The sequence below is a fragment of the Andrena cerasifolii genome, chromosome 13 (assembly GCF_050908995.1).
Source record: "Andrena cerasifolii isolate SP2316 chromosome 13, iyAndCera1_principal, whole genome shotgun sequence".
Taxonomy (NCBI): Eukaryota; Metazoa; Arthropoda; class Insecta; order Hymenoptera; family Andrenidae; genus Andrena; species Andrena cerasifolii.
Genome location: NC_135130.1, coordinates 3,389,654 through 3,414,793, shown reverse-complemented (window position 1 = coordinate 3,414,793; position 25,140 = coordinate 3,389,654). Strand labels below are relative to the sequence as shown.

General features: G+C 36.9%; 1 protein-coding gene across 4 annotated transcripts in view; it reads right to left on the bottom strand.

Annotated features, from left to right (window-relative positions):
• LOC143375974 (peroxidase) overlaps positions 1 to 24,402 on the bottom strand; it is a 52,400-nt gene extending 27,998 nt beyond the window's left edge. Inside the window, exon 1 of one of the 4 annotated variants that reach the window (XM_076825722.1) lies at positions 24,236 to 24,402. Coding sequence is in view for 3 of the 4 variants with exons in the window: in XM_076825721.1 (XP_076681836.1) it covers positions 8,887 to 8,968 (82 nt within the window). In the remaining variant the exon portion in view is untranslated. Of the gene's footprint in view, positions 1 to 8,886; positions 9,492 to 17,235; positions 17,573 to 24,235 lie in introns of those variants that run through there. The other 3 variants (XM_076825720.1, XM_076825721.1, XM_076825717.1) reach the window with 3 other exon arrangements.
• Between the last annotated feature and the right edge of the window lie 738 nt (positions 24,403 to 25,140).

The following is a 25,140-nucleotide window of genomic DNA, read 5'->3' as shown; positions in this document are numbered from 1 at the left end:
GTGCGTCTTTCAGGCGAAAATAAAATTTCAACACAGATTTAGTATGTCCAATAAAAAATCACGAAAATAATTCTCTTTAGCCAGCGTATGCAAAATTGTACTAAATTTATAGTCACTGTTTTTGTCAAATTTATTATCTGGATTTAGTGTCAGGAGTTGATCTTTTGATTTCAATATGATTATCGCAGAGATCCTCACGGCTTTGCAATATAAGAAAAGTATTTGTTCCTTTTAAATTTTCAAAAATTTTCACGAAATTAAATTTCGAATACAACCGCCTATTTTACACCAGAAAATTACTGACAGTTCACTTTTTTTTGTAGCAAGAGTAAAGCAACAATTTTTTAAAACACTTTTACATGCGATTCTGAATTTTGAAAACGTTAAATCCACGATATAATAGAGATTCATCTTTCACTCTAAAATGTCTCATAAATTTGGAAGGATCAATGATTCAGTCCTCGTCCCATGCTCCGCACGTGTCACGCCTTCGCAAGATCGAAAATAGAACCTGAAACTATCATTTGTGACGATCAGAATCGAGGCACCCCTGTTTCTCGATGCGAGGGATTGAATCTGCCACCTCCACACATACACGGATTCTCGATTTTGGTCCTTCAACACGCGTGAATGTGGTAATTCGATTTTATTTCGCATTTATTTCCGATAAAACATCTCTATTCCTCAATTGTATTTGTATTTTTTGTTTCCCTGTTAAACAAGATGGCGTTTCAAAAATCCTATCTCGCTTTATATATATTGCCCAACAAACACTATTTTATTTTAGTCCTTTATCTTTTTCCTCCTCTCTCTCTCCTTCGGGTTCCAGCAGCAGCGGCGCACCGGGAGAAAGGGTGTGTGCGGTGGTGTGGTGGTCCGGTCACCCATCTTTCCCCAGTACCCGCCCCGTGATGCTTAACTTCGGTGATCTAACGAGAACCGGTGTCTCCATCACGGCTACGGCCGCTGGTCTCTATTCCATTTTTTGTTTTTTGTTTTTATTGTTTTCCTGTGTTAGAAGCAGGATGGCGTTTCAAGCTTATTTTTGCTTATATTGCCCAACGAACTATAGTCCCATTTTTTTATCTCCCAGCAGCAGCAGCGCACCGGGAGAAAGGTGGTCACCCATCTTTCCCCAGTACCCGCTCCGTGATGTTTAACTTCGGTGATGTAACGAGAACCAGTGTCTCCATCACGGCTACGGCCGCTGGTCTCTATTCCATTTTTTGTTTTTTGTTTTTATTGTTTTCCTGTGTTAGAAGTAGGATGGCGTTTCAAGCTTATTTTTGCTTATATTGCCCAACGAACTATAGTCCCATTTTTTTGATCTCCCAGCAGCAGCAGCGCACCGGGAGAAAGGTGTTCACCCATCTTTCCCCAGTACCCGCTCCGTGATGCTTAACTTCGGTGATGTAACGAGAACCGGTGTCTCCATCACGGCTACGGCCGCTGGTCTCTATTCCATTTACAAGGTGAAGTTGTGAAGGGTTTCCAAGAAGCAATAAACAGTTGAGAAATATGAACAACGAGCGTTTACTCCAACACATATGGCTATTTAAAGGCGGGTTCACACGCACCAGTTCCGCGAAAGTTCAGCGCCAGTGTCAGTGGTCTCTTCGTGTCAGCGCCAGTAAAGGTTAGAACAGACGCGTCCAATAATTCAGTCGAGTAGCGAGTGATTTAGTAATTTACCGTGAGTGGACACTAGAATTTAGTCGGGTAGTTTAATAAAACAGTGGTAAATTACTAAATTACCCGCCACTCCACTAAATTACTGAACGTGTCTCTTCCAGCCTTAACTGAAACGCGTGAATTGTGTGAATTAAATTATGAGACAAAATGGATCCAAGGGTTAATTGGCATCTACTCATGATTACAAATTTATTCGTTATGTTTATTCATTGTACATTTTGTGAGTGCAAGTAGGTACATATTTTGTATGGCACGTCGTCCGTTTCTGTTTTTACTAGTTAGATCTCAATGCCATTAGAAAATCGAAATTAAAGCAAATACAGTGGGAAGAACGTGGCGCGCGTGGTTGTTGGGATTACGGAGAGACCACAGACGTTCGTCAGTTCTTGCATTCTTTTTGCTTCTTTCCACGACCTTTGTGAGCGTTCCCAGCGAGTTATTTATAACGCGAGCTGTTAGTTCCCGTAAAGCGTATACACCAGCGCAATTTCCACGCTTGTATATACCTACGTATGTATCGCCATTACAGCTGAATTTCAACGTGTGTTACATCACGACGTCTCGCCTTACTACGGTTATCCGCTGAGGCCTTGCTACGAAGTGGTTTGGAGGAAGGGTTTCTGAGAATAGGAAGCATTGTCATCGTGGAACTACAATGCTGATTTGCCCATTTAAATGAGGTGTACTATACGGAGTATTGAGACGTGCGGCAATAAATTGGTGGTGCTTCTACAAACGCAATTATATTCCGCAGTCTGACAATGACAGACGAGTGCGTGTCCTTGCCTTCTGGAGCAGGTGTTCGGCATTGCTATACAGTGCCTTATATGTGTGAAGGGAAGTCAATATGATTGCCAGCTATTTATTTCTTACTAGGGAAGATCCCCAACCCGGAAATTAAAAATATTATGAAACCTGGGGAATATGTGGAATATATATATATATAGATATGTATTATGCAATTTTGTTTTGCCACCCTATATATATATATATAGATATGTATTATGCAATTTTGTTTTGCCACCCAAATTCACTCTAAGGGGGTGAAATTGACCCCCAAAAATTCGGCTATTTTCCGAGTTTGTGTTATAACTCGAGAACTGCACCACAAGCTTTCGAATTATCACGCCCCAAAGTCACTTCGAAGGAGTGTCATAAAACGAAAATCAGTGTAAAACTGGGGATTCTTTTCTCGTCAAGAATATTTGCCCATGACTTTTAACGAGCAATTAAAGTTACTTCGAAGCTAAATATAGAACGCCGGATAACGCAAAATATTTTAATTAAATACAATTGATTTAATCAAGTGAATGTTAACTGAGGTGAGATGAGATAGCAAATATTTATTAATAGTTCTTAACCCTTTTCACTTGTTTTGCAGGGGATAAGCTAAATTAGTTTTGAAATTAAACTTTTAACTGAATGTAGATTGGTAGAAATGTTTGCGTTATATGCGACGGTTTTAATTAAAGCTCAAATTAAAACCTGGATGAAACGATAAGTCGAAGAGAACGGCAAGTTTCTACTCAGGCCCGGCTCGCCCCTATAGGCAAGATTAAACGGCTGGCTAGGGGCGCAAAATGGTATTTCCATTGTTGCTATTTTTTAAAAAAAAGTTTTAAATGAAATATCACAAGTTGTACTACAAATGTTTTATGCTACGAATAAAAATTCAGCGTAAGGTCATCAAAAAGCTAAATAAATGTATTATAAATAAAGGGAGCTAAAAAGGCTCGAGTCGGAATGGATGCTAATATTAATATTCTTTAATTCTTCGCTGCTTTGAAATTAAATAATTGTTATCGGCAAGCCATCTCAAAAACGCCACCATTTTGTTAAGTTTTGATAATTTTCATTTATTGTAGTTCATACAAGACCTATACTCACGTAGATTGTAGATTAATAACTTCTCAACCACATTCGAAAGTTTTATTTGAATTAATAATATTATTTAACAATACATGTGCAGTAGTCAGTATCATTAACACTATTACATATTTTAATATAACACAAAACTTCAAATCTGCTAAATAGGTTCTACTCCATTTCCGAAAATGTCCCAGAAACAGGGCCTAGCATTTTCGTCGATATCATTTTTGACTACACCTTTGAATTTGCCCGAGAAATTGCGGGCAAACTCAGGTAATAAAACGAAGAAAAATATTCGAAGTTACATAATTTCAAATGGTACAGTACGGCACTGATAAAGAATCGTCGAGATCTTGAATTATGCATCCTGGCATTTGAACGATGCGCATCACTGAATAACTCTCTTTCAATCATTAAAAATATTCCAGTCTCTTCGAAAACAAGCCATGACCCGACTTCAAGATTACCAATTCTCGTAAACAAGTAGACACTGGGTGAAATACGCGTGCATATACGTGCGTAGCTTCAACGTGTTCTCGAATAGGTCAGATAGCCTCACATTATTCTGCCTTCGAGGGTTCTATGACTGCGACTAAAGTCTGTTCGTGGCCTTGAAGGTTGTGCATGAGACTATTTAAAACTAAACAGTCCTGAAAGCAGGCGATGGCTAATGACCACACTGGGTCTTCCAGCTATTCAGTGTCGTGGGAACTGATTATTTGTAATTTATATGAAGGCAGAGAGAGTTTATAGATAGCTCAATAATAGGGGCTCTGCTCCGCTGCTGATAGTTAAATAGGAATGTACTATAGCGTCGAACAGAATACTAAAAATAGTCCGATTTATGTCATGTTTGGACTCATTTCCATCGAGAGAGCCTCGCCAATCAGTTCGCACTATTTTCTTGAAGATAGGATGAAAATTATGGAAAGTGTAGCTTTTATGTTATCTCTTCACTGCCCTTGGCAATCTGTTATGTTTCACTGAGCTCCACGTGTTAAAGTATGAGGGTATGGTCGCACAAAAAAAGGTGGGGGGATGGTTCATTCAAAACCGAGCAAAATTCATTCAAATTTAACCAAGCAAATTTCATTCAAATTTAACCGAGGGCGACTTTACAGAATTTATTTTTAACATACAGCACGTGTATCGCGCACAGAATCCTTAACTATAATGTAATATTTTGCATCGCAATGTCCAAAGGAAAATCGGCATTAGTATAAGAATTTTGAAGGATTGGGAAAACCTTGCAAATTTAACTTGACCAGGTTTACTAATCGATTGGAGTCACAATAGTATGAAATGTAATACTATAAAATTCAACACTTTACCATACACTATATCAAGATCTTCCAAAAATATATTTTCTGCCTGCGTAATTCTTCTACTACTAAAATTCTTCTAATGTCAAATAATATATTCTAAGATACTATTTTCTACTGAGGAATAATAGACAGCAATACCGTCAAGGACCCAGTTACTGATCAGAACCCAATTCCTGATCAGTTTAGGAAAATAAACCAAATAATAAGCTTATTATGATACAAATTTAGGAGATACTTCCGAATGGTCCCAGTGGCCGATCGACACGAGGCTTGAGGGGATGGGTGGGGAGGGGGTGTGGACCCTAAATCTAAAATTGTAGCTTCGGGAATTTATTAGTTTCCGAAATATTAATAAAAAATTATTGTTAATTTTTTTGTTAAAAAATTATATTTTTGAACTGTATATACGGTGCCCTAACGGAATTTCATCCTGCGCTCCTCCCAATTGGTCCTACGGACAGCTGGACGCGTTCCCCTTACTCCGCGTGCCCCTGAGACACTTAAATGGCATGCATATATAGCTGAAATTCAAAGCCAATTTTCTCGAAAACGAAGCGCGATATTAAAAAATTGTATTCTATATTTTCGTCTTATTTTGGCCTGTTGAATCACCCCCCTCGAGTATTGCCTATCAATAAAGTAACAGGTATCCACCCTGTATAATAGGATGGATCGCATCTCCAAGTTTCTGGTTCAAATCTCCAAACTTACATCGCTTTACGCGCCCACCACACTAATCTAGCCCCAACCAATACTAATATCCAGAACAAGTTGGAAAGTGGGATGCGTAATGTCGGAATAAGTCAACAGAAATATTAAAAGTTTTTTATTGATATCTCGTAAACTAATAAATTCCCGAAGCAACAATTTTAGATTTAGGATCCAAACACCCTCCCCACCCCTCCCCACAAATCATGTGTCGATCGGCCACTGGGGCTATCCGGAAGTGCAGCCCAAATTTATTCTAACAAATTACTAATTAATTATGAAGCATTTTGAAATTTATACGCAAAATTTGATAGCTCGTAGTAAAACGTGTGAAGGTGATCAGAAACTGCTCCCTTTGCATTTTTCACTTTCAAAGTTATACTATAAAATAATTATTATTATGTGTGCACTTTTTTTAATACCAAATTAAAGATAAAACATAGATTTACTGAAATAACAAAAAAAGCTTTTAAAGGTTAAGTTTTCCCCTTTACACGTTTAAAAAACCCGCGGTAGTTACTCTTAAGTGATCAGGAACTGGCTTCCTTGACGGTACGTACGTTTTATCTGCACTTGTGCGCTTGTTTTCGAAATAACGGTACACTCCAATATTATAAACAATCTTTGTACTGTATTTTATTTACATATTGCGCTTAATGTTCTGTTACTTTTTACTGCATCGTTTAACATAATACACAAACTATTCAAATACCAGCTACTAAATATAGAAAACGTATAAAAACAAATTCTTTACCGATACATAAGAAAATATCTATTTTTCGTTGCACTAAATCATCATCAAATTACATAACTATGAGTTATTCGCTTGTTTTTGTGAATAAAATGTCTCACGCAAAAGAACAAATTCACTACGTGTTTCCATTTACGATGGCACCGCGTTTGTGTTGTCTGACTTATACATGACACTGACAAAAAGCTGAGCACACGAAGAACTTGTACCCTGACCTAGATAATTTAATCGATACCAACAGTTCATTTACATGATGGTTAGACTGCTACATTAACTCGATGTTGATTATTGTGATAATAGCTGCAGCGAAGTATAATTCTGTACAGTTCACTTAAATGCCGCAAATGCTTAAATATGCGCGATGCAATGCAATATGAGATCTGTTTTAAAAAAAAAAAATGGATAATAATTACACAATTTCCTGTTAGTTTTCGTTTCTCATAAAAATACTTCAACAAATCGAATATCAATGAATATTTATCACCTGTGCAAAAAATGTGTGTAAGCAAAACATCGCTCGCCTAACAAACATGTTTTAAACAATTCGTATTTAAGAAAAAGTAAGAAATAAAAATAAAGTACATGTTAACTTACTTTTTGCAAAGAAAAATTAGTACTACTTTGCACACAAGTTCGCCAATTAAGCATAAGTGCTTCGAACGTTTTTCAAAATCGATTATTTCGAGGACGAAGTTACCCAAAAACTTTCATTTTACATTGTCGATGAACTATTTTCAAAGTAACTCCCAATTTCAGGCCCTTTCGTTTCGGGACACTCATTTTGGAATATCCTGTACAGGGCCGGATTTAAGGGGGGGCAGGAAGGGCGGCCGCCCGGGGCGCCAAATTTGTAGGGGCGTCACTGTATGCGTTTATTCATTTATATCCCTTCTGCTAATTGATTTTCGTGCTCTTGAAAGGGCGCCATGATAATCTTGCCCGGGGGTGCCAAGTGTGCTAGAGCCGCCCCTGATCCTGTATATTATGATTCAATTTGTTAATTGGAACAACACTGGAGTAACGCTCCAACACTAGCCGACTCTTCACCGCGGACCCTAGATTAATTGAATCGAACCGAATTCTAATTAAGTTGTGTAAAATTCAATGATTCAAATTCAGTGACACCGCAAAATAGTGATACTAAATTAAATATAGATGGCACTGGTACGCAATACCCCTCTACTCGACTAGAATACAGTTACGAGGCGACTAATGGCAATAATCTGCGAAATGAACGATCTCATTTTACATTTCACGTGACAAGGTGTTAAGGAAAAAACGTTTGACTTTTATTTGCTGAAATGTACGCAGAGAAATCGCTACACGACAGAAAAATACAAAATATTTGATGTTTAAACGGCCGAAGTAGCGTCCATTCCTTTCAACTTTCACAACGTGCGGTTGGCTTAACAATTATTTGTCTAAGGTGCAAGCACATGGTGCGAGGAAAAAAATAGTTATTCGATGAAAGAGAAAGTGGAGTGTTTAGATCATACTTCCGTGAAATATGAAAAATTATTCTTAAAAAGTGTAACGAACTGTAACAAAGGGACATTCAATACATTAACGTATTTGTTCCTTCAATTTCGTGAGATCTTTTAGCCTATTTTGACTATTCTTATTTTTAAACTATTTACGCGTATAAGCTATAAAAGAAAGTCGGTTTTTAACACAATAAACAGTAAAGTGATTAAAAAAGCTGCTAAAGATGTTAAATACATATTTAGAATATGCTAAGTTGCTCATAATCACAATAGGTATTATATTCTTAACTGTTCTTAACTATTTTCAATTAAACTATTGTGCATTTTCAACAAATAAGAGAACGTTGGGCAGTTAACTATTCAGAATTTTATCCATCCTCCTACTTTCACTCAAGCCGGTCATTTCCTATTTTCACCACGTCACTAACAACCGAAACAAATAATTACATATTCACACACTCCAGATCCCAAATATTATTTCGTTGTTGTTTATTTTTTCAAATCCATGCGAATACTTAATGATATTTTTATCTAAGAAATCATTGAATATTAACTAAATAAAATAAATTGGTAAAATTAAATAAATACTCCAAATCCAATTCACCTCCTTCTATTTAAATACCTACTATATTAAAATTCCACTGGTGTAACGACGAGTTGGTGTTAAAAAAAATGTGAGATATTTCCTCTAGACCGACTTCACACGTCCAAATACACATGTCTGGTAAATTTGTCTTTTCTAGTTATGAACAACCTATAGACAACCAATACAGCTCTAACCTGATTACAAGCGCTGACATCTGGGGAATATTTCCAAACACGTGTCACTAGCAAATCCAAGAGGCTGGGAACTTACCCCTCTTTCTCAGCCCCTTGTCGAGTACTGCTCGCAAAAACTTATTCCGAAGAAGGCCCACAATTTAAGTCCTCCTTGTATATAAATTCTAATCTACTCTGTAGTATATAACAAATAAAAACATATACGTGTATACAATGTACAAGGAGCCGAATCGTATACAAACAGTATATCAATAAACTAAGCAACATGGGAGTTTACCAGACACGTGATCCATAGGCTTCTCCAATCCGTGCATCATGTAGGCCCAGCGATTGTTGTCGACCGGTGCAACAAGGAACATTCTCTACGCGCAAAAGTGAAACAGCTGCGTTCGCAGTGAAACGGTATCCCGGTTCGAATCTACCGGCACATCGAAGGCGAAGCTCCTGACAGACCTTGCCGCGAAACTCGATTTCCCGCTCGGGTATATGCACGCGATGTTTCCCTTTTCAATTGAATTCTACAGTCGGAAAGTTCGACGAAACTGGGGTTTCTTTGGAGTGGTGACTCGCGAGGGAACTTGTTGTAAAGCTGCCTAACACGGGCGCGATCGCCTCTTGCAAAAGAAAAATATTCACGGTTACGGAGTCGCGAAAACTGTCTACCCAGGCGAACCGAAACAACGTGTCCAAGATAGCAGAGCCGACTAAAGTGTGAGCAGCCGTGCTACGGACTCGTTCGTGAACTCTCTGTCTCATTTCCTTCGTACCCCCCTCTGGGCTCTTTCACTCGCCCACTCGCTCGCGTAGCCACTCACTCACTCGCTCGCGCGCGAAGCTACTCATGTTGTTCCATCTTCCTTTCTCGTGCCTCGTCGCGCGCATCGTTTCCGTTCGCCGAGGCGGCTGTCTCATTCTTATGACTCAACGCCTCGGTCTTTCTCATTTAAAAGTATGTATATCATTATGTTGCTGCTTCTTCCTCAATGTAATCTTATGTGCTCGTTCGGGTATTCTCTTGTAACGAGGTACACCTACGGCGAACTTATATTACGACTTCAGTTCTCTGTTTTGAGTATGTATCTCTCGCTTGCCTCATGCGGCGCATGCACGCGCATTAAGCCACGTGCACACATAGATAACGAGCTCTCATACGTGACTTTATGGTCCCACATTTTTTGCACTTGTTTACGCAGAAAAGTGTAGGAGACTACAATATAGAATGAGACATTTGTCGGTTAAAGCAGCTCGTGCGTGATACCGCTTTGTTTCGTGTGGGCAGTTCCAATCGAACACCTTGCACGCGCATCTCCTGGTTCCTTCAATTGAGTCTTGCGCCTTCCATCTGTCTATCTCGTTCCAACGCCTGGGTGTACCTCTCTTCCTCAGATCACGCGCCATCTATACTCACACTACATTTATCTTCCTATCTCAGCATAGATGTCGTAGATAGCAAACCTATCTCAGCGAGTAGACTCAGGCAGCACACTTCTGTCCCTTTCTCCGACAGGCGTTCCAAGCGCATACTATCTCCTCTCTTCATCCAACCAAATGCTCAGATCTTCCTCGCTCTTACATTGCCTGACGCTATCTCCTTCTCTCTCCTCCACAGAATATTCATATCTCTCCCTTTCACGCAGGCGTTCCTCGTTCGAATGTTCCATCTCTTTCCCTCTCGCTCACTGGTGTATTGCCATCATCACCTTGCCATGCACATATTCACAAAGTAACCCCCACCGCTAGCGCACCTGCGCTCCCCTCCAACTCACCGACCGGCTCCCGGACTTTTATCTTCGTTCCGCTCGCAGTAACTACATATCTCCTTTCTTCTCCCGCTTATCCTGCCTTGCAGCAAACGCGCAAAACCCCCGTTCTACGTCGCTATCGCCCGCTGTCCCCTGGATTTGCGCGTTTACCCGCTGCTCCGTCTCGCTCGCTCGCTCACTGGGCCCCACTATCGGGGTAGGGTCACCTTATTCGGTCGAGGGGGGAAAAAATATTCTATCACTCGGTGAGCACGTGCTCGCTCAGGCCCCCCGTCCCTCGGTCCCCGCTGCATGCCGCTTATACCGAGCGTCTGTTCCAGGTTATCGCTGGCCGATTCTTCGCCGCGTGATTCTCTGTTTACTATGGAGGCCGAGATGACGCAAATATATTGCAAATGTATATATATATTTCCAAAAATATTTTGAATAGTGATTGATTGATACGGATAATTTATGTTCGTGTACCTACTTCATTGATTCACAATTCCATTTACTGCGGGAATGGTTCCCACGTGGACACTGAGAATCGTCATTTTTTATCTGGAGTTCCACTGGTTGATCTTCTCAAAATACGAGGAAGTTTTTCACGAAGATTAATCTATGCTGGTTATGTACTGGTTCAAATATAATTCAAAATGTATAATATAATTAAAACTTGTGACTGAAATAGTCTTTTGTAATGTTTAGTTTATCCTAGAAAACGTTGTAGTATTTTATAAATAATTGTTTGGGAGTCAATTTAAGTTAGGCTTTAATATCCAAGTACTGGTTAACTCATTTTGTATTTATATCAAACATTAATGCAACATGGTGCTCGCAATCCTGTAAATCGGATCGTCAGCGTTGCCAATACTTGAGTAATTAAAAGACTCCGGAGACTCTATACATTTTAGAAAATTGCAACAATTATTTTCTGTTTACAAAAATACTCCCATTTTGATCAACAAGAAAATTCCACTGGGAAGCCACTATTTTAACCTTTGCATCAAGTACTTTCATAGACAATAATAAATTCAATTTTATTCACTTTCGTTATCAATATTCAATTCATCAATTCAACGCGTGCACTTTTAAACGTTCCATACCAATGGTGTACACATGTTCGTTAGAAATTTCCCTTTCCTTTCAAAACTTCAGGTACAACATCCGAAATATAAATGGTAGCCCCTTCTTTTGCGGGAAGAAATTGGGGACGCAAAAAATTCTAGATCTTTTCGTATACCTGTTTAAAATACAAGACCCCTGATACTTCAAAACGTACCCAATGGGACACCCTTAACTTTAGGTGCATAGGTGGCCCAGAGCACCCTACCTCGGGTAACTACATCGCAGTACTTTTCCACCGCTTTCACTCAACTATTTCTGTCCTGCGCAGTATATACGTGCTACTCTATTGGAATTTACGTATTGCCGCTACGCGATCTGGTGGCGAAAATTAAAAGCAGTTATTATATCGGGTTAGATGTCACATGTAATAGGGATATGTACTATTGTGTGGGGTCTCCGGTTCGATGATGGTCCTAGGAGCTGGATTGGTGCCCGTGGAGCGCCGAACCGCTGTGCTCGGTGATGCGTCGACGTTTAGGTTGTAAATTCGACTTTAAATATACAAAGAGACTGCGTTCTTCATAGCTTTTATCTAGTTATATTATTTATACCAGAATTACGGTGGAAATTATAAATTGTAATAAAGATTGAAATAAACGTATTCTCGCTACTGCGTCTCGGAGAAGAATGGATCTCAGGCTTCGATATTTGGTGTTCCTGCGGTAATCGTAACAACTGCTTGTACCATCGAGCGGATTACATACATGCGGAGTAAAAGTTGAAGGTCACAACCATGTTATTGGTTTGACTGTTGCCGAGCGAGTGTTTAACGCCTTTGCGGCGATTAAATATACGACGCGTAACATAACGCATTATAATTATAATGTTTACTTTCATATGTACCCTTTATATTACTATTTATACTTAATTCGAATTTAAAGCTCTTTGGCTATTTAGCATGGCAGACAACCTTCTAACAATAGCCCTGAATCCTACTTATAGTGGGGTTGCGCGGTATGTCCCGTCCTGTTCTAACCCGATTACAGCTTTCTGATCTACAGTGAGTAACGAAAATATTCGGACACTTTTTAAAATCACATAACTTTTTTAGAATTGGTCCAAATGAAATGAGTTTTTTTTAGAAGCTAGAAGGATTAGTTTGCTAAGTGACGTGATTTGTCGTTTCGAAAAAAAATGAAAATCGATGGTTTCGGGAATTTCGCGATTTTCGACCTTATTCTGCGATCTTTAAGCGTTCATAGCTCATTGTCAGAGCAGCGTTAATCGATTTTGATGAAATTTTAGGCATGCATACAACTTACTTCAATCTACAAACGGTTTTTTTTAAATTTTCATACAAGCTCACAGAAAAAAGTTTAAAAAACGACTTTTACTATTTTTTTTTGCTATTCCGACCAATTGCATTTTGTTTCAAAACGACGAATCACGGCACTTAGCAAACTAATCCTTCTAGCTTCTAAAAAAAACTCAAGTCGTTTGGATTAATTTTAAAAAAGTTATGCGATTTTAAAAAGTGTCCGAATATTTTCGTTACTCCCTGTAGATGGCGCTCTCGCAGTATTTGGAACCGGAACAGTGCTACACAAATGCGCAAACTCTTTGTTAGATCGATCTAAGCTAGACAATTTTATGAATATAAATAATTCGACTGGTGGAAATGGCAACCTTGTATGTAGGTTGACATTTTGTAACTACTCGTTAGAAATGGCCTTTCATGAAAACGTACTGCAACTTTTGCTTTGCTATTAGAAGCAAATGTGGACTTAACAGAACTACTAAATATTTGGGCTACAATTTTTTTTATAATAAGCAAGTTGTATTTTAGTAATATGCAAAATTACGTTCTACTATTATAGTCATAATATGTGCAGTGTGGAAAATATGTAATTATTGTAATATATGGAAGTATGTATGTAATAGTATGTTTTAAATATTTCTATACAATGAAAATTACGAACATTAAAAAGTTATTAAAAAAGTTATTGTTTTAAGTTTGAAACTATACATTACTTGGGGTGTAAGAATTTTTTTTAACAATTTTGTTCCGTGTTCATAAGAAACCTAAAAGTTGGAAGAATTATGGTACGTAGCTCCATCTGTCTTCTATTAGTTGCATTAAATTAATTCCATCGAACCTTTTTTCTGACTAAGGTCCCGTTCATAAGCTGTCAGTAATAAACATGTGTGACGTTCTATGCAATTAACGGGGAGGTACAATTTTTAAGTAAATTGAAAACAATGTTAGGATATTAACTTCGAAACCACTACACACGATCTTAGCTGCTAATAGTCTACGTTTCGTAATCGAAGCTAACGAATAGGAAAAATACTGACTTCAGCTCGATTTTCACCATTTCTGTGCAGGTTTTTTGAAAACAAGCCTGCATTATGCAATCGACCGAATTAGGGAGGTCACAGTTTCACTATTCCTTCTGCTCTAAATGCAGAATAGAGGTTATGTCACTAGCACAAACTGCTTGTGGAACGAGATACAATTATAGATAAAAGGGTGTTAAGTCAATTGATGCTAGACTTGAAAAGAGAATGCGTAAGTGGATCGATTGAGTCCTTACAGAGGCTGCACAAGTGCATCTACGATTCTAAGAGAATACGAGTGAAAATAGACAATAGTTGCCCATTTTAACTCAGCCTTGATCTAAATCCATACGACACTGGAAAGCTTCTTCAGAATCAACGAAACAGAATGGACGAAATCGAAGGCAGACGATCCCTGAAATACCATTTGAAGATTTAGTACCATAATGTGAACCACGTGACAGAAAACAGCAATTGTGCCATGTATGCAAATCGAATAAAAACTCTTTTTAGAAGGATATCGACGAATCTCTCACATATACCCATAATCGTTGTAAGGATACAAAAAATGTAGGTTTTCGCACGTATTTGTCAGAGTATCAAACTAATTGGCAGATCTCCATTGACACTATTCTGTTTCGATAATTGGTTGGAACGATGTCGGAATAAATCGTATTATCGCGATAATACCTTTCTTACTTTTAAGCCTGTCATATCTTTAGAAGGAAAGGGTTTAAAACGGGCAAAGAATACGAGTACGGAATTTTAATACCATAATTAAGTACAGTCATTAAATTTGATGTGGAAGATAAATGATTTACAGTTATAAATTACTATGTGAAAATGAACGGATTTGAAATTAAAAATTTGAAGGTTAACGACAAAACACTTGTCAATTAAAGAAGAAATATTTCTATGGAACAAGCGAAACATTTGTAAAAAGTAGGTACTAATTTTGTCGAAGTAACTTAAATCGGAAGATTTTGCTTGCTTGAAACTTAACCTCTACTGATTTTCGAAATTTAGTTGGTGTTACTGGTGAGACCTTTATAACGCGATATTATGAATAAAACAATATTTTATATCTAATTCTAAGGACAGTAGCTACTGCAATACTAACAACGTAGATCGTGTCTGACCTTTTCGTGTAACCTTCTATGTGGTTTTCGCGTCACGATATGATTATGTGAGCCTCGATATCAGAGTATTGATTAGGAGTTAGAAGTATTTTACATGTCCATCACTTTCAACATTCCCATATGAGATTCCAACGATTCTGACAAATAAAATATACGTATTTTTTAAATAATAATAAATAATGAAAGTATTCTTTGGTTATGTATGTTGCAGTTGTGCCCCTACAGGAATAATTGAATCTTACAAATAACTTATATGAGAAGTAATTACTTCCAGAACTATACTTTGTTACCCACATCTCCAAAAATTTTGTTTCCTCAAATATTTATAAAATAAAGCTATTTACTTCACGTATTAAAGATGTTATATGAATTTCTATTTCAATCTTAAATTATTCATGCAAATCAAGTTTTTAATTTTGCTCAATGGTTACATAGTTATTAACGTGAAATGGCAAATTATATGAAACAAATTCACTATACAAATTTATAACTAATATAATTTGAATTTCGACCGTAAAAATTGTTTTAATTAGAAATAATAATAATTAATTATTAAATAAATAATTAAAAGCTAGTTTGCGATTTTGAGAATTTTTATCAAAATTCTAATTAGAACAAATTTATAACGTTACGAAAGCCTGTAAGTGTCCAAATCTCCCACTTCGCGTAAGAATACATTGCAAAAATTTTCTTTGAATCTGAATTTCACTGAATATTTCTACAATCTGCGAAGAAATTACCGCGTTACACAGCTCTGTGCAAAAAATAGGTTTTCCAAATTTTATTTATTGAAATTGCCTACAACCGTGTATTCAGCTGTTATTGAATTTATACTATCCTAATAATTTATTACTATCCTATAAGAAGTATGAATAATAATGGATAAGTAATTTCCTGTACAAAATTTGATAGGTTTTTTATATGGAACACCATTTATTATTGTTTTGTTTAATCAGTACTTTCCGAAATTTGAATTGAAAATACCAGAATGTACGAAATGATGTGTAGGTCAAGCCAGCTATTACATGAAAACTGCTTGTCCAAAATGAAAGGCTCTCTAAGTAGCATTTTGTAACCCGAGACTTTGTTTTCGGAACATACGCAATTGCGCGCGCAATTCAAATCGTAAGCGGTCGAACGCGTGGCGTACGTGACATATCCCCACGCTGGCACGCGAGAAGCACGTGTAGATATAGTATTTAATCACATACGTTACGACGTTGTCAGTGAATATTTGAATAGATTTCCTACATTCCTAATGCACATTTCTATTGAGTTTGATAAGTGTTTCACGTCAAAAGGATAAATACAACTACTTTTGGCATACAGGATTTTTATTCTTCAAGTTTTCCTATAATTTTCGGAGATTATGTATTTTAGAATATTTCGTAACAAACTGGTCTAAAACCTGATAAGAAAAAGAAATATGTATTAGTTAAATATTTAATATTTGTTAAGTGTTGCAATTTATAACTTCAGAATTAAGTCAAACAATTTTTTATAATTTCCATTATTTTCATGTACCATTCCCTAAAATTGTATTACCCCCGATTGTCTGAAGAAGACACTATGACAGTGTTGTCTATCTTTCTATCATGACAGCTTTACCGAAACAAAAACGATTAATCAAAAGATCATCAGCGCAAATGGAGAAAACATCCCTTAAATGAGTAAGCTACAAATATCGAACACGCATATATCGCGAGTGCCCGTTTTCAAAATTCCCGTAGCCCCCTAAGTACCTACCTACTTTTCAAAAACTCCAATATTATTTATTTGCTTTTATTTCGCAGCGGGTTTCAAAATTTTTTCACTTGCCGTTGTAATAAAAACTTTTCAAAATTATCATTTGAAAAATAAAGCCTATATTTAATACAGTATTCAAATAAAAGATAGAATTGTTTTACATAAATGAATTGTTTAGTCAAAAAATTATACTTCAACGAGAATCAAAATTTGTTGTGATTTCACCAAAATTGAATTTGTACTACTTATACCACCAACTTCTTAAAGCTTGCCATTAACCCTAGAACACAGAGGCTCGTAATTGTTACGACATTAATATGCCCCAATTGTTCCAAATAATATACTGATGACCTAAAACTATTGCCCAAATATAAAATTTCCAATATTATGTCATAAAAATAAAAATCTGGTGGGAGTGGTAAATACGAACATTTGTGTTAGAAGAATAAGGAACAACGTTTGTCTTCTAGAATTAAAGATGCAGAAAACAAAAACACGAGAAAATGCAAGCAAGTGATAAGTGCATACAGTGTTGGAATTGCGAATAGAATTTAGTGTAGTGTCTACGCCCACAGGTGTCGGTACTGCTCTTACCTAAATACGACTTCTTAAAGCGCTCGACTCGTAAGTTCTCATGTAAGAAGGTGACCACGTCCCTGCCCATTTTTTTCTTTGCAAAACGAACAGTCAGACTATTGAAGCCTCCACGCCAGTAGGTCAGGCTTCTCGTAAAATCAGCGGGCGGCAAGGAAGCTAGACTTCCGCGGGATCGATAATGCTTTTCCACCGCGTATCGAGAAATTTCAAGCACTTTCGTCACGTTTCCGTTATCAGCTCGACCAATTGGAAACACGGGACAGAAACTTGACTAATGATCCGCGATTAACGAAAATGTTCGACGAACAACACACCCCCGAAGTGCTTCCTACACCACCAACCACACGAATTCGACTCCCTCGATGGGACTCTCTCCCCACTTTCTTTCTTCCTCAAAAATGTTCCCCGATTAGACGCATGCGCGCGTTTCTACGGAGCCGCAGTGTTGTCAGCGCCCATGCGCGGCAACGCCGCGTCGATGATGTTTTGGAAATGAATGGGCGCTCGATTTATGGGTTTCCTATGTTTTCAAGTGGTTTGGTGCTACTATAGTAGAAAGGAGAGCAATGGCTGCTCGATGGAACATGAATTTTTCGGTTTTGGGACTTTTCAACCGGTTACGTTGCAGAATTGTATTTTGAGACGAGAAAGAAATTGTATTTTTAACCGACTTCAAAAAGAAAGTGGTTCTATGTTCGATGCGTATGTATTAGGGTGGCTCTTATTTACTCTTTGTAAAAATATTTTTCAAGATTATTTTCAGGGCACCGTCATAGTTTCAAATAATTAAAAAAAAATCCGTGTAAAGTTTGAGCTCGATCGGATAACGGGAAAGGGTGCCCCTGGGCCCTTAAACATTTAAATCATTATTTAAGAGCTCGCGAAGTCGATTCTATATAATATCCTCCAAGTTATTGATTAAATAAAAAAATATGTCAAACAAAAGTTGTAGATCGGACAAGGAGCATCTTTTAAGTTCTATTACTTTTTCTCGTGCGACAAACGGTTTTCGAAAAAAGACCGAAGAAACCCCTAGTCAGAAGTATATTCTTCAAAATAAAAAAAGTTTCAGTCGAATCGGATAATAACTTTTGGAATTACAGGTCCCACCGTTTTGACAACACTGTTTCGAGAAAAACGCGTTTAAAGTTTTACGTGGGCGCCGAGTGGCCGGGGGTTACCCATGCATTTGCCGCTATTCAAATGCCTATAACTTTGAGAATTTAACGAATTTCAAAAAATCCTTCTAAACACATATTCCTAAAAGGTTGAACATTCGAAAAATGAAATAAAAAAAAATCGACTTATATACCGGAAGGAAGGTCCCTTTAATTTGAAGATTAAACTTAGAAAAACCAAAATCTATCTTTGTATTAAGATCTACTTTGTAGCTAAGGACTTAGGTGAACGAAATTTTTATATTTTGCATGGAAGCCTAGGAACTGCTTAAAAATCTGCACTCCATGAATTCGTTTAACAAAGGCTAAAAATACTGTCGTAAAATATTTGTGCGTCTCACAACGCGAAGAATAATTTCAACGAAAACGTATATCACCGCGTCTCCTCTCTCTTTCTCTCCTGTTGCACCGTGAATGTCAACAAAACCGAATAGTGGGGAAGAGAATGGCAACACCAGCGCTCCGACTCTCCGGTAGGGGGAAAGAGCCATAGGAAGATTATACGGAATCGTTATCCATCACGCGTGTATCACGTGCTCGCTCGACCGGCCGGCATCTTTACCGTTTCTTGCCTGCTCCAAAGCGATTGGAATTCCTCTACTTGCGTTCAATTTTTTTAACCGTTTGCAGTTTAATTAACTCGAGAATTTTCCTGACGAAACAATGAATTCTCGTAATCAACGATTGTAGTATGAATGGGAAACTAGCTTTTTAGTAGTTTCAGCTTTAAACCATTCGTGTGGCTGCTATAACATCAGAATTCCAGTTGAATCGTGGGGTAACCACGGATGTAGCAGGGTTAGAATATTGAAAAATAACACAATTTAAATACTGTAGACAGATTACATCAATGTTACAAATAGATATCCACATATGCCAAGTAGTGTTGCCACTTTTTTACATTAGTTTTTGTGGAGGTTATAGTTGTTAAGTGTATTCAGTAGATTAGGTTGTTAAAAGTCATCGCCAGAGAATTGCTTTTTGTATAAAAGCGTGTGAGTTTGTAAAACAATGAATCTAAAAATAGGTTATGTGAATTTCTACTTAGTATCGATTACGGGACAATTTTCAAATTGTTTTGAGAAATATTTGAGTACAAGTTTAGAAATGTAGATATTGCCTCCGACTGGAAATATTGAAATCGAAATTTCGAGCTACATCGTGTTAATCTTAACCTCAAAATGCAGAATGCACAGAATTTCGTTTGAAATTCTTTTATTACTAACTTTATTCGAAAGGGGGCATTATAATTCTGCTAAAAATACACTCAACTCGTTTCAACTGATCAGACGTTTTACATATTTAATAAAAAGAATTCGACTAAATGAGCAGCCTGCTGTGTTATAAGACCTTGTAACTCTAAGTTTGCATTACTTTGTGATAGGGATTTAAGGAAATCTTCGAAATGACAGTAAACTGTACCGTAAACTGGGGTGACTTTGCCCGCGCCGGGGTGGCATTGCCCAGTTTTTTTACTCTGACTGAAAAATTACCATATTATTGAATTCGCTATTGTTTTTTTTTCCATTGACCTTGCAGAAATTATTGCAATCGATTACAAAACACCATATGTTCTAATTACTTCACAATAAAATAAAATATAGTTTTTCCGAAAAGTGGGCAATGTCACCCCGGAGGGGGCAAAGTCACCCCAGCTTACGGTACAGTTTACTGTCATTTGGAAGATTTCCTTAAATTCCTACAAAAAAATAATGCAAACTTTGTGTTAAAGGTTTTACAACACAGCAGAATATTCATTTAGACGAATTATTTTTATTAAATATGTAAAACGTCTGGTCAGTTGAAACCAGTTAAGTCTATTTTTAGCAGAATTATAATGCCCCTTTAGAATATATTGAACGATTCTATTGTTTCAATCTTAATTGTTGCACCTAACCAAGTTTATTGTTGAATATTTAAGAAGACAAATCTAAATTTATCTTTCAAGATTTAGCTGCAGCGTGTCTAAAGTAGACAAGTGTTTTTCATTTAATGATTTAAAATGTCAAGGTGTTTCATAGTCAACTATTTGCGGAATTTTTACTGAATTAAATCCAGAAGCTATTCTAACATCCTTTGTGTAATAAACTAGACGATTATACTATTTAATTCGTAATTACAACAAACCCGATTAACTAACATCTAAAATATCGAATCTGAATTTATTTGAGTTTGATTCGTTTCACCCCCGAACGTGACATTTTCGAGGTAAATAGAGAATAAAAATTTCAAATTTTCAATATTTCGAGCAAAGTTTCTCAAGAGGTTTAGTTTAGATTAAACTTGTATTAGATTCGAGAAGAATTCTAATGCTTTTTATTTGCAGTTGGATATTGCACAACTGTCGTTGCTGCATCTGTTAGGGGAAGACTGAAGAATTCGAGGAATGGATTGCAGGAAAAGCTACAGCTATTCTGAGAATTGGAAATCTGCATAAAAAATTGGATAAATGTTCAAGTCGACCTTCATAAATTATTTCCGACGTGTTAGTGTAAAATCTTTGAAATAACCATGTGTAACTTTTTAAAACACTCTAAATCGAGGTCATTGCTAATAACATATCTTAATTTTACACCAAGACTAATTTAATAGTACAGTTGATGTTAGTATTATTTTTCTGTTTTCTTAATTTGCATCATTTTCTGAAAATTTGAAGCACTATCTTCTTTAAATAATGTGTAGCCATTCATTAGAAACTTTCTTTAATAAAAACTATCGTTAAGGGGGAACACCACTGTGACGGCCGGAAAAGTAAGCCATTTTTAAGAATTTTTTCCAGCACACTTGGGGGGTCTAAAAGATTAATTAATATATTAAAGTTTATGCATGTTTTTCTATTTAAATAAATAAAATAAAAATAAAAAAAATTATCCAGGAATAATTTATAGTTTTCATATAAAATTTGCATTACCTACCTTTAGTACAATGTCTTAAGAGACTAAAAAAATTAAATAATTTTTTATAAATAATTTTTAAAAATTAAATAATTTTTTATAAATAATTTTTTATAGTAGAGACTAAAAAAATGAAATAATTTTTTATAAATAATTTTTAAAAATTAAATAATTTTTTATAAATAATTTTGTATAGTCTCTTAAGACATTGTACTAAAGGTAGGTAATGCAAATTTTATATGAAAACTGTAAATTATTCCTGGATATTTTTTTTTATTTTTATTTTATTTATTTAAATAGAAAAACATGCATAAACTTTAAAATATTAATTAATCTTCTAGACCCCCCAAGTGTGCTTGTCGAATGTGTAACTATGGAACAGCAGATCCGAAATCAAATTTCATTTTTATTTTATAAACTATATGTGTGTAGTTTCGGTTGCATATACAGATTCGTTGAATAAAAACAATTTTTTTTAAACACGCTCGAAAAATTACCCATCTTATTCGCGGATTTTCGAAACTTTTCTTCTAAAGCGCACAATTTCTCCAAAAATAATTTGTTTAAGAAATCAATTTACCAACTTCAAGTACCCTAAACGTCTATTGCACGTGTTTCTGTTTTACAGACATGCCAATTTCAACATCATTATCATTTAAAACCTTGCAGAATAATGTTTGCAAATTGTCGCCCCGTGATTAAACTAGCGTCTCAAATAATATTTTAAAAAATTAAAAAATTGAAATTACAAAAATATACAAAAAACCGTGGATACAGTTTCTTGAAAATTGCACTTCTGAATTTCTTAAATTCCTGAAAGAATTTAGGACATGATAATTAAAAAACCATTATAAAAATTTGAATGCAGAAAGTGAAGTATTTCGGGCCGAAAGTTGAATCTACCCAAGGATTTTGCCCTGTTCGTGTACTATAATTCTGTTTTATCATTTCGTAACAGGCACTTTAATGTGTGTACATGTATGTACGTACGCACGTGTGTATGCATGGACAGTCAAGCAGCTATATTTTGAACTAAGTTATTTTTAGTAAGCAAGGTAGTTTAACTTTAATATTTGAACGCTTATCGATCATTTCCACGGTAAAATAGTAACAGCTGACTAAAAATAGTGTTTTAGTCCTTTACTATTCTTATGTAAAAGTGGAATGAATTATAATTATATGATTCATTTATAAAGCAACATGTTTTCAACAATAACATAAATACTATAGCTATTATTATTATCCTATTAACTGGAGACTATATTTTTATTAAAAACTTTTACTGTCATGAGTGTACAGTATTACCGCCATTACTAATTAAAACCATTAGCGTGAATAATGAGATATTTAAATTATGTAACTCATTATAACTCATTAAAATTATTCTGATCTACCAAATTTTTTAAATTTATCTAAACAGTATTGAATAAAAATGATAAGCTTAACGAAACAATATTTATTTTATAAAAGAAACTTGGCTAAGAAAATTATTTGTGAAAATAACAGCTTTGCTTAAAATATTGAAAAAATTAACTGAAACAAAAGCCGCGTGTTTTATGAATCCACCCTATTTTGTAAATCGCGTCCATTACATAACGGCTCGCAGCAGCGCGCTAGGAAAGTACAACGAATGCGTCACCTATTATTTACAGCCAAGAACTCCACGCGACTCTGCTCGTTCGATAATCACGAGTGCATTTTTCGCGGGAATATTCAATTCGAAAGTGAGCGCGAATGCGCAGGACTGAACGCGATGGCGCCAAATTCAAACTTTCAATACCGTTCGAATAAAAAAATTAAATAACCCAGATGAAACAGAAATTGACACAGACTAGAACCAAAAAATTTCGACGAATCCCAGCAATTTTAGGAAAAAGCAGTAAAGTTTACCGTAATATAAGAAAAACACTATAAAATTATTTAACTGCCAAATAAACATATGTATGTATTTTTATAAAAAAAATTAAATACAATTTGAATATCAATTGGTGTGTTGTATTATTATGCGAAACTCTGTTCTGTCAAATTTCCTTGCGTTACAAATAATTGCACTTCCAACGAGACACGAGACACCATCGCACTAGATAAAACTTTCATTCAAGAGATCCTACTACAATAACACTGTTATCAACCATCGCCGTCGCTGCGATGTCTTTTAAAAATAACTATCGAATCTAGGTCATCCGCCAGTTACTGCAAAACCTATCGTCGCATTCTCATTGCGCTTCTATCATTGCGACTCGTGCTCTCTCTCCCCCATCGCTTACATCCCACCAAACCGTAAACACAGAACAAAGAAACAACTTCACTCCATCCTATTGTGAATAACTTTTCAAACTCCCCCTTCCCAGAGAAGCGCCCAAAAGAAATAACTGTACTACGAACAGGTTACGTTATGCAACGCCTCATTTCACCTCCCATCCAAAGTGTCGAGCCTCGAAGATTCAGCATGGCCACACCTCGTTCGCTGACACGTCTCCCGTATGAGCGCATCCCGTACACAAAGCAAGAACAAGAACTCTTTTCCAGAGTGCTGGGTACAGGGGCACCTAGCCCAGACACGTAGCACATACGCGCTGTGTATACAAATGGCTCAGCCTCGGATACTCTATGCTGCCTACAGAGTCACCAGCAAAGCCGTCACCCGGTAAAATAGAGAATTCGAAAGAAAGTCCCAGTTGCACTTGGGAAAACTGACCCCAAGTGGCAAGAGCTCTGAGTCAACGACTGGTAAGTCCTATGAGGCGCTTATCGTCAAGTGTTCCATGTAGCCCAGCAAAGTCTCTATTGCTGGGTACTGTTTCTTAAACTGTGGCTGAGGACGCACGCGAATCACGGGGCTCGCACAGTGAAAGCATGCTAATTCGGTTGAATGAAGTGCCCGGATCGTGGAGGAATTGCGAAAGTAAGATAGGGGCTACTCACGGTCATGCGGTTCGTTGGATGAGGATGGCCCGTGTGTGGACGCGCTCAACTGGCCTCCGATTTAAAGCACCTTGGGCAGTTTATATTCGACTACAGATCGTATTCGTGCCACTTCGACTGCGCTTCTGGCTGATCCTCGCTTTTCAACTGCAACTATATACGAAGACGAGCTCTATCGGCCAGCAAGCGATTCTAGATAACGAGGGCCTGCCTGACACTCTTATTGGCCACTCGAGCGTGTGCTCGTCTCTCTGTGAGCCGCTCTGGGGTCGTTACGGGTCGATCTTTACCCCGGATAAAAAAAGTTCATCTCGCCGAGGAATTCATCGTCTTGCCAGTGGCATTGCTGCTGGTTGCTTCGCAACTATTTTGTGCTGCTCCACCTGCGGGCCCACGCTCCCGGACCACTATTCAAGATCATGGGAGAGATAGTGAACTTGAACTTGCTTCTATTTAAGAACCAATGCTTCGCGGCCAGCTGAGCGTCGCCACTTTCTCCTTAAGGAATAATTATAAAGATCAAGTTAATGGTGTCAGTAGGGACGTGTGTATTAATGTGTAGCAATGATGTGTGTAACTGCAATGGTCATCATAACTGTTCATTTTCAGGCATAATTTGTTATCGATATCAGATATGACAGAGAAGCTGGAGGTATTAGTTATGGTTCCTTTAATTTCTGTTTTGACTTTTGGAGGAAATTTTATTTTGGTTCCATTTTTGAAAATGGTCTGGGTTAGGTTTGGGTTAGGTCTGGGTCTATTTTTTATGGGGTTAGAGATTACTGGTTTTAATAGTTGTGCGTGATCCTCAGTTTTAGTTGCTTTGACTTCATTCAGTGGAATATATTTCTTTTTGGTGATGTTTGAAAATTTTTGGTAATATTTGTGTGGTACACACTGTTGAA